This window comes from Elgaria multicarinata, chromosome 1 (genome assembly GCF_023053635.1).
Source record: "Elgaria multicarinata webbii isolate HBS135686 ecotype San Diego chromosome 1, rElgMul1.1.pri, whole genome shotgun sequence".
Lineage (NCBI taxonomy): Eukaryota > Metazoa > Chordata > Lepidosauria > Squamata > Anguidae > Elgaria > Elgaria multicarinata.
In genome coordinates, this window is record NC_086171.1 from 135,466,770 (window position 1) to 135,477,848 (window position 11,079).

The 11,079-nt window shown below is 42.0% G+C and overlaps 1 protein-coding gene across 1 annotated transcript in view; it reads right to left on the reverse strand.

The window, feature by feature from the left end:
* ST6GALNAC3 (ST6 N-acetylgalactosaminide alpha-2,6-sialyltransferase 3) overlaps window positions 1-10,296 on the reverse strand; it is a 349,691-nt gene extending 339,395 nt beyond the window's left edge. The window contains exon 1 of the mRNA XM_063117985.1: window positions 10,090-10,296. Within this exon, the coding sequence (XP_062974055.1) occupies window positions 10,090-10,107 (18 nt within the window). The 5' untranslated portion in view covers window positions 10,108-10,296. The remainder of the gene's footprint in view (window positions 1-10,089) is intronic.
* Between the last annotated feature and the right edge of the window lie 783 nt (window positions 10,297-11,079).

The following is an 11,079-nucleotide window of genomic DNA, read 5'->3' on the forward strand; positions in this document are numbered from 1 at the left end:
AGTTGCAGATGTAGAATCAGAGGGCACTATTTGTTGCAGATGTAGAACCAGAGCATGTGGTGGCACTTACAACTTTTGGTCAATATCCTGCCCTTCAAAGAACCATGTTTGTTTGCTTGTTTTCTTCAAATGTGTTTATACAAAATATACTGTTCATCAAAGGAACAGAAAAGGATTAGTTTGGCTGACTTGAACTCCTTTCAGGTGAGATTAGTTTGCAATCCTATACCACTTGGGAGGAAGCCCTGGGGAACTCAGCGGCACTGACTTCTGAGAAGACATGTATAGGATCCAAGTATAAACCAACCTTCTCCAGACTGGTGCTCTCCAGATGTGTTGCACTGCAACTCCCATGTTATGGGGAGGACAAAAATCATTTTCATCAATAGTTTTAAAATAATCCTTACATATGAAACTATTAGGTGCTAAATCTTCCTTTGATCTCACACTGCTGAACACGTAAGAAAAATCCTCTGTGTTAGTCCCCCCACACCATATATCTGGTATTCAATAAATAGACAACCTATGCCATGAGTTGAAAACTAATTTTGACATCTGAGGAACTATCTGGATTAGTTGCTTCATTTGGTTCGGTGTGGGGTATTGTTGATGCACATCTTTTGGAGTTCCTTGATGTATCACATATCTTTAATTGTTGTAAACCGCCCAGAGAGCTTCGGCTGTGGGGCGGTATATAAATGTAATAAAATAAATAAATAAATAAAAAATAATGCTGAAAAACATCATACTGCCCAGATGTGGGCAGATGTGAGCCAGTGTGGTGTAGTGGCTAAAGTGTTGGACCATGAGTCAGGAGATCTGGGTTCTAGCCCTCACTCAGCCATGGAAACCCACTGGGTGACTTTGGGCCAGTCACAGACTCTCAGCCCATCCCACCTCACAGGGTTCTTGTGAGGATAGAATGGAGAGGAGGAGGATTATGTACACCGCCTTGGGTTCCTTGGAGGAAAAAAGGCAGGATATAAAATGCAATAATAATAATAAAAACAGATCTATCCTGATGTTTTGGACATCAACTCGCAGCAATCCTGATCACTGCCATGCTGATAGGGGCTTTTATGAGTTGAACTCCTAAACATCTGGAGATCTACATTCTGCCTGCCCTTGCTCTAGAATAGCGTTCCCCAACCTGGTGCCCATCAGATGAGTTGGGTTACAACTCTCAACATGAGGAGATGCTCTAAAAAAAGAGAAATAGGTGGCCTGAAGTTGTTCATGATCAGTTTCCCACAACCTCACAGTCACCTCTGCATGTCATATTCTCCATCCTGACCTCATGGTTTATCTGCTTTGGTAGAATGAGAATTTCACTTGCACTTTCTGCCTCCTTAGGGGGAATGTGGCATTAAGGCTTGTGAGCCTTAACTCCCAATTTCTCTGCTTTTTGGTGCTTGGTTGAAAATTGTTTTGTAAACCATAGGTTTTTTTGTTTAATGAATATAGTTTTGAGCTGACAGGAAGACAGAAGTGGATGAGTATATGAGAAGTGGATGATTATCTGTGGAAGAAGTGGATGACCAGTAGTAGTAGTAGTGTGGATGATTATATGAAGACAGTGAGAGGCAGATATGGGATACGAAGGATTGGTGTGGGGTATTGTTGAGAATAGATAGTAGAATTCTATAGTGGAACCTTTTAAGATAGAACTGACAGAAACCAATATGCTTAGAATCCTTGTAACCATACGCATTGCAACTGAGGAAACCAATAAGCTTATGTACACGCACTTACTTATATTAATAAATTCCAATTAATTTCAAACAATTGGTGTGATCTGTGGAACAGTGACTGAGGAGGGAACAGTTAACGGTGGCAAGAGAATGGGAAACTGAGGGCTGGGTTGCTGGGCTGTGGAGCTGTGGGGCCTAAGAGTAAAGGCGAGACAGGAACAGGAGCAGTAAGCCTAAACCCTCACACACGCCATCAGCACAGGAGGGATTGAAGTAGGTCCTGGGTGCTAGTGGTGTGGATAGTCATGTCAAGTAGCCTGTGGGTAGCACAGGTGAGGGCAAGACCTCACAATGTGTATAGGATTGCACTGTTACAAGGTTTTTCATTTGAATAACCATCACAAATACCAAGTATTCAAATACCAAGAACTAGGGAGAAACCACTGTACACCACCAACACACACATATATAGGTCAGATCTAAAAGATGATGAAAACATGTTTCTAGTTTCTCAGCTTAGTTCCTATCTACATCATTGTCCAATATCAAAAGTTCATTTTCACAAAATAATTCTGCCCTGTATTTATATGAAAGACTGATATTAGGAGAACAAGAAATTTGATTTAGAAAAGAAAATGCTAGCCTTGGAAAAGGAAACGCATAATCTATTAAAAATGCCCTCATTATTACTAGACAATACCATGCCAGCTGGGTGTCTTTATCACATAAATACCATGGGTTACTTTGGCTAAACCCATTTTCAGCCATGAAGAGCAACACAAACAAGTTTTATCAACATTTTGTGTTTTTCTTAAAGCATCTGCTTTCCTTAAAGTCATATTTTGACCAACGTTTAAGTTTTTTAAAAAATCATGAGTGCCTATAAACAAACTCCAACATTTATAAGCCATACTACTTCTCACTAAAAAGATTATCTTTTCCTTTAGACATGGATGATCTGTATGAAATGAAATAAACAATCAGACAGAGAAAGATTATTTGTGTCAGAAAGAATCAACATATATTAAGTGGAGGGACTATAGCTTCATCTTGGTTATAAAGACAACTATGGACACAAAATACCTATCCTTCCAAGCACATGCTATTTACCAGTGCTGCTCTAGTTGCAACTTACTAGCTCCACAACTATCCATGGTAGCCTTCCAGAGGTCTGGTATGTCACTGTGTTTACCACCTATCTAGGATTTTGCAAGAACTGGTGATGGTACTACGTATTGTCAAACATTTGACAAAACACATTGACCTGGTTCGCACAATCACTGCAGCCCACCAAGGCTTATTAGCCATGATGGGTTGCAGTGGCAAGTTGCCTATCCAAGCCCCATTGCCACCATGACTTCTCATTACTTGTGAACCTAGCAAGCCTGTATTGCTGGTATGACTGACAAGGGCTGCTTTAGGGTTGTGGATGGCTTGTCAGAATGTACATTCTGGGTTCACACATAATAAACTATACCATGCTCTGAATATTGAAATGATGGCTGCTGTGGCAACAACAAACCCCACAAGGAAAGTCACCCATTGTGGCTTCTTATTATGTGCAAACCGCGCAAATGTACAGCAGGTAGCCTGTATTTGCATCGTGAGTCACTGGTAATTTAAGTCTGGTATATACAGTATTTGCTAGCCTGAATGTCCTGGATACGAAAATGCAGGGCAAATGCCTTCTCACCAACTGATGGAAGGATAAAATGCCTTGAGGTCTATATAGACTAGCATGAACTTGCATCATACCTTAGAACTCAGTAACTCAGAAATGGATTCAGATTCCTTGGAAACACACTGGCTGCATTTGGACAATTGTCAGTAGCCCATAGTACAAGTTACCACAGAGATTAATTCTGTTCCAGCTTCAATTCTTTTTTAATTTTGCCACTTTTTCACATAAGAACTGGATGAATATGGGGCTTTTTGTTTTCTAAATTCGGATGAGTAGGGAAATTCTTGTAATTCATAGTGACCAGATCTACATCAAGCAGGATATAACACTTTGAAAAAGGTATATGGAATGTGTCCTCGCCCCTAACAGTTGTCAATACTGTTATAAACCATTATAAAGCAGTAGTGTACATCCTGCCTATATCTCCCAAGTCAGACCAGAAACATACTGGAGAAACTATGGCTTCACAGGGCATGGTATAAAGAGCTGCAGGGAAGTGCTGGGGCTGGCAACCCCTTCCCTTCCTCCCATTCAGAATGGAGTTCCTGGTTTGCATTAAGCCAAAGTGCCCCATTATGTCCAAACTGGGAAACTCTAGTTTAATGTCACTTAACAGACAAGGATAATAAACCAGGATCCGATCCGGGATAATAAGCCTGGAGAAGGTGAGGTCAAGAGAAGAGCACAAAGCCACTGCACTTGGCCATGGCTTCACAAACCATGAATGCATTGCAGCCACTGTGCGGTGCTGCATAGGAAGGCAGTCTGTAGCCTCCGTTCAGGTGGGCAAATTCAACATTATTACCCTTCCAGTTCCCCAGATGTCCAAGCAGCTATTGAAAACTGCTAACACTAGTCTTAAATGCAGGGTCAGAGGCTACCTCGGCTTATCTATTGTAATGATTTCAGGAGGCCTAAAAAGCTTTTTAAACAGCCATGTGGCTTCCACAAAATCCCTTGGAACAACAAGAAGAACTATTTCCATTTAACCTCCTCCCATAAACCTCAAGAGTGAACACTACATTTAGTAGCAGATGTTAACTGTCAGGACAGGGTGAGTCAGTTTCTTTACAACTCACCAGTTGCCTTACTACACCCTATCATCATGCCAAGGGCCAATTTTGTCATGAACTTGCGATTTGAAAAAAGATTTAGGAAACTGACCACAAATGCATATATTTAGAATGTTTAGAGAGAAAGGGCTAAGGATGGAGACATACCATTGTTGTCTGTTTTATAACATCTTCAGCATTCTGAGACATCAGGCCTTGAAGTGTGTACACTCAACTCAAAATGGTCTCTGGTGAACTGGTTTTGTGAGATTTTGTCATTTTTTCAAAAGTCTGCAAAATCTGATCTACCATACAAGAGAATTGGCAAAGGAAATGCCCATGTATCAAGAGCAACAAAGTAGTTCTATCTTACCATGTTCTCCTATCTGGAATATGTGAACAGAGAGGAACTTATGTGAGAGGAAAATTTTGTTTTTTGAACATAATTTGACCACAGTTTGACTCTTTGCACATCTACAGCCATTTCCCAACACAAATTTTGAAAATGCAAATAAAGGAACTTAATATTGGAAGCTGCCTTTACCTTAGCTTGCTTTCTGAGCACAGAATAGTGTGCATGCCTACTTAATGTAGGCACAATTGTAAACACCATTGTTCATTAGGCACAAGTGAAGAACCTACATTCACATGTATTCAGAGTGGAACAGTATTAAACAAGTATTGAATTTATGCATCAGGTTCGATTGACTATTCTACAGAATAAAAGACAAGAGTATGACAGTTCCTTATGCCAAACATGTGGTCATAGCTGGAAGAAAACACACAGACGGACAGCTGTATTTCCAGAGAACTGGACAACTGCAATCCAGAGAAAGGTGAGCAGGCAGAAATTCAACTAAAATAACCACAATGTAAGCACATAATAGCATGCTTCAGTTCCATTAAATTGATGGGATATCGATGAGCCTAACTTTCTTTGTACAGAACAAATAAATAATCAATAACAGGGATACAGTATCAACAAAGCGGCAGGCTGCTGATCAGAGAGATAATGTGACAGGAGCAAAGCTCTGGCACTTCTTGTGAGACACATACCAGAGCATCTTGTGGCCAACTTATGCTTCTTCTAATCACGCATAATGGAGCTATTTGGAATAGTTTTTTCTATTCTCCTGCAAGCATGCCTGGCCGTAATTTAGATTGGGATTATGGCGCTTTGGGAGAGGAATATTTAAGTTCCCTTCTTACCATTTTTACACTGAAATTCCACCCTCCCCCATGGCGGGGGGAGCCTCCATTGATTCCAATGGAGACTTTTTCTTCTTCTTTAAACCCCCACCCTCCATTGGGGGTGGAATTTCAGGAAAACTGTGGGTGAAGGGGAAAGCTTAAATAATCTCTCCCACAGTGCTACAGTCCTGAATTGGGGCTGCACGCACAAGCAGAAGAGTAGGAAAAATAATTACACAAAGCTTCGCTCTGTGTGATTAGACTATTTAGTTAGATCCTTAGAAGGTTATAGAGACCTCCTTGGATATCACTCCAGACTTCTCAGCCACAATGTCCAAGGGGATATAAGGGCCACTCCAATTCTTCCCATCCTGACATCATTGGTTGTTATGGTCTGCAAATTTATTTTATGTCAGCTGGCTTTTCTCAAAGCTGAAATTTTTGTGGAAACAGAAAAGTAAGCAATTACACCCTAGTGTTGTCTACGTCTTTCAGTTAAAATCTGAAAGACAAACAAAAACTAAGTACAGTTAGGCCATAAATGTCACTGAAAAACTTAGCTGGGGATTAATTTAGGTGGGACTCCCTCTTTGGTAGGAAGATAAGCCTAATAAAATATTTTCAGTCTATAGTAAATGTTCAGCAGCAAAATGCCAGCCAATAAAACACGTAATGATAATTTGGAGGCTGTCTGTCCTTAACCATTACATTTTTGTAAACATTGCTATTGTCAGAACATCCTAATACAAACAGTTATTTAAAATAAAGAGTCTTGTGGCCCCTTAAAGACAAACAAATTTATTTTATCATAAACTTTTGTAGATACTGCCCACCATCAGATGCATGAAGTGTTAACCTCTATAGACCCGTTGTTGGGGTGGGGCAGGAGGGAGAGATCTAAACGGCATTGTCAGAAGGCACTGAAATGCAAAAAGTACAGACAGTGATAATTACCTTAGCAGTTGCCATTCACAAAATGTTGCAAATAATTGCAATGGTGAGCTGATTAACATATGTAGTACAATTTTTAAAAACAACTACAACATGTTGTCCTTGTTCAAACCACAGGAAATAGAGTTGAATGTCTTTATTGGATTCAACTCTATTCCTGTAGTTTGTATTACCATCATCATCATCATCATCATCATCATCATCGTTATTCATTCAACACAGACATAATTGCAATGGTATCATCCAACAATGTTTGTGATTGCAACGGTTAACATAATCATCACTGTCCGTACTTTTTGCATTTCAATCCCTTCTGACAACACAGCTTAGATCTCCCACCGCCACTACCCATGTGCATATAGATCTGCTAATGTGAGGTTAACACGTCATGCATCTCATGGTGGCCAGTGTCTATGAAAGTTTATGATAAAATAAATTTGTTTGTCTTTCAGGTGCCACAAGACTTTTGTCGTTTTCGTTGCAACAGACTAACATATCTACTGCTCTCTGGAAGGAGTTATCTAGTAATTGGAGATTGTTTTTCTGTGAGATGTTTAGCTGGAATATTGTAGCTTGCCTTATGGTGCAGCTAATCTCCCCATATCTCTTCCTCTTTTGATCCTCACACCTTCCTGCATTAACAAGATTAAGCATTAGCATGGCTAATACTGTTTTGGTTACACAATTCCTACTTCTTTGTCTTTTTTTAAAAAAAAATAGTGAAGTAAAGTAATGGAGCAGAACACTTGGGGAAAGGCAGTACTGTAATGGTACTTGTAACAAACAAAAGCAAGAAGAAAAAAGGAAGGAAGGACTTGTAATTTATGAGATTTTCAGAGCATCTATTCCAAAAGTGACATATAAAAAATAAGGAACAATACTTAACTTATTCCCTTTTGGATTGATTTAACAAGTTCACCATCAGAAGCACTTATGTGTATTTTAACCAGTTTCCAGGACATTGGTAAACTTCTAATAGCAATACAGTGTCTACTCAAGGTGCTCTCTGGCAAAAACTCTCCACTTCTTTTCCAAAAGTTTAAATCACACCAGAGCAGGAATGAATTAAACCAGGGGTTAGCAAATTTGGACTGATTTTGTGAAGTCTGAACATTGCCTCTGGCAAAAGAAATGGGAAGAAGGGAAAAGTCTAAACAAGTTGTGAGAAAAATCCAAAAAGCCAGTGGCTTAAGTAGCCTTCTGGGTGATGGAGTATGATTAGTATCAGTTCAGATAATAGCTACAGTACACACTCTTCTATTTGTGATTCCAGAATCATAAGGATATGCCTTTATTGCTTCAAAATGTACAATTTGGACAGCTCAAGTTCACCCGTTTACCAATTATTTGTTTCTACATTGCCTTGTTTCAGTGGCCCTACTGGGTCAGTGATTAAGAGTGCCTTCCTATTAACTCCAAGGTGTGCTTTTGGGGAGGGCCATATATAATGGCATCACACATCCTTTGCATGCAGGAAGTCCCAGGCTCCGCCCCGGAATCTTTTCCTTGGGCTGTGAGAAACCCCTGCCCTGAAGCGCTGCTGCCAGTTACTGCAGATACCACTGAGCTAAATGGGCCCTGGCCTGACACGGTATGAGGCAGTTTCCTTTCATCGAAGCAGCCTGCTTAGACATCGTGTGTAATACTAACAGCAGTCTCAATTCTGTGAGTGTTAGTACTTATATAGTCAAAATGCACCATCCACACACAAGAGGAAGGTGCCCGTCAGCTTAGGGGAACCCCAAGGTTTTCAAAAGTACTTGGGGGGGGGAACTCTCAGAATTGGAACTCTGCTCCCCTCCTCCATGAACCAATGATGAGTGAGCATGCTCAGTGGACACAGATTGTTGACTATTGGAAGGAAAGGGAAACCAGGAGGGACAGAGAATATAATGGAGTGGCCGGAGCCCTGTAGTACTTCCCACCAGTGGAGGCTGGTGGCTCTGATGTCAGGGAGGTAGTGAATCCACTGCAGGTTTCAGTCAGAACCAGTCAGAACTCAGAAACACCTTGGATAGCTCCTTTATAATTCTAATTGAAACCCAGAGTGGATTCACCATACCCCTGACACTTGAGCCAGCAGCCTCCACTGCTCCACACTGCAACATTTTGTTGCAGAGTTCACTTGTCTTTACCAAGAAGGCCTGCCATAAGGTGGGCAGACCTTCGCCCTACGGCAGAAGGTGAAAAACAGGACATTGCGAAGCTGTGCAAAACAGTTGCAGGCAGATCATTGTAAGTGAAACAGATAGTCAAATGTTTTCATTGCTGGAGAGTGCTTTAAGGTTTTTGGACCTCAGCCCACCTTGCAGATATTTCAGCAGGAGACTATGCTGAGCTGAACCAAAAGCTCAGAGGAAGGAATCCCTGGGACTGATAAGAGGTCTGTTTTGAGTCAGAGGATAGGGTTTGCCAAATCCATCCAGCATGTTGCCTAAGGGCTGTGCATGCCTTTAGAGGTGAAGCAAAAACAGGCCAGGGGAAGCTAGAAAGTTGGCGCCTGGGAGCCCTCTGCCTGGGCTGCTGCATCTTTTCAGTGTGTTCTCTGCAAGAACTGAAATGAGTGGCTGTAGCTCTGGTGACAACACTGTTGGGCAGATCGGCCCTGCCCACACTTCCGCCTCCTCCCACCAGGTTCAAATACTTCTCTGGTACCAATGCACCATTGATATGCATGTACTTCTTCATTATCTTATCATCGTCATCTAAGTGGGTTAAAGCTGATAATGAAACAAAAAGGATCTCCTTAATGCAGAGAGAATGGGGGGGGGGGGAGCCAGCGTTTTGTTGAGTGGAGTTGGGCGGTCTCAAATGCATTGAGGGCACCTTTGGCTCTGCTGAGAAGTCAGAAAGGGGGTGAGTAGAGAATAGGTGTGTGTGTGTGTGTGTGTGTGTGTGTGTGTGTGTGTGTGTGCGTGTGCTTATGGAGTAACTTGGACGGCTTCTGCCAATCTGAGAGCAGCATAAATTCTGCCACGGTGGGTTCCAAAAGAGGAAAATACCGGAGGATGGGGGAGAGACAGGGCTCCAATTTTCACATCTCCTGCGCACAGTTCAAAGCGGCTGCGCTCCCCATTGTGGGTCCGTACAAGAATTCAGCCGAAACAAAAAGTCAAGAAGGACTCGCCCGGCACTTCCCTCCCCCTCCCCTGCCTTGGCTCTTATGCTCCGCACAGTCCTTTTTCCTCCCCTTCCCCACACCCAGGAGCCGATCGCCTCCAGCTCCGACAATGCAGGGAAAGAAGAGAAGAATAGCAGGAAAGAGAAGTCGAGCCGCGGCTGTACGTTTCAGACTCTCTCGGCATTCATTTTTCCAGAAGGAACATGGGGATGGGGGTGGGCGCGAGGAATCAACGCCCCGAAAGACAATTCCGATTAAGATGCAGCGGAACCACATTGGCTCCACGCTCAGAGCAGCAAATGGGTCTCTCTCTTTTCTCTCTCTTTTTTATTCCATTCCTTTTTCCTTTCTTTTTCTTTATTTTTTTTTAACAATCCATTCAAGCAACAGATAGAGATTTACCTTCAAAATGCAGGCCATGTTCTATCCTCCCTACCCCCAAAGCAGCAGGAAACTGCTTTGTGAGTAACAGATCCAGTCTCTGAGGCAGAAGGTTGGAAGCGCTGCAGAACTGCCAGTGCCTACATTCCTGGAGATCCAAATAAGGAACCACAATTCTAAGATCCGTTAGACATGTTAGCCTTTTCATGCCCTGTTCGTTCCACCCATCAGCTTCTGCCACTGGCTAGAAGCCAGCCCTGTACCTCCCCTCTGTCACATGACCCTGTTTGATTCATGGCTCTCTAGCCGGGTTTATTATGGCTTTTAAAGACTTTTTTTAAAAAAGAAAGAAAGACGCAGCAGCAGTAGCTTTAGATGCTTTCTGTCTTAACGATATGCAAAAGTAAATCTATAATGTGCAAATGTGTTATAATCTATAAGCGGCGGGGAGAATTGCTCATTAAATTGTATTTCCTATCATTCCAGTTAGAAAACTAACAAAGAATATTACTCTGTCATGCTGGTCACTCTGTGAATATTTCTCAGTTGTTAAGCTCGCTCACACACACACACACACAAATTAATAGTCTCCAAACAGATATCGAATGCCACTCTGCATACTTCAGTCGCCTAGAGAACAAACTTTCCTTTGTCCAAAGTCCTGGAACTGCCTGTGGAGAAAAGGAAGAGATTCGCCACACACCGTGACACCACACACACATACACACAGAGCTTTGACCTGTTTGTGCATCTCTTTGGATTATATGATTCTGTTACCAGAAGGGAAATAAAGTCCAGCTGCCCAGACACATGACGTTTGGAGCTTCCTGGAACTGCAGAGTAACGAGACACAAGTTAGCCCACAACTTGCTTGTGTCATCACCTGGCATTGCTGAGGTTATATTTGGTTACAAGGAGTTCAAGCTGCTCTCAGCTACATTTACAGGGCTTTTTAGGTTACATTGCCCTCCCCCAAAGCATTTCATTTTCACATTGCCCGAGTTATTTTTC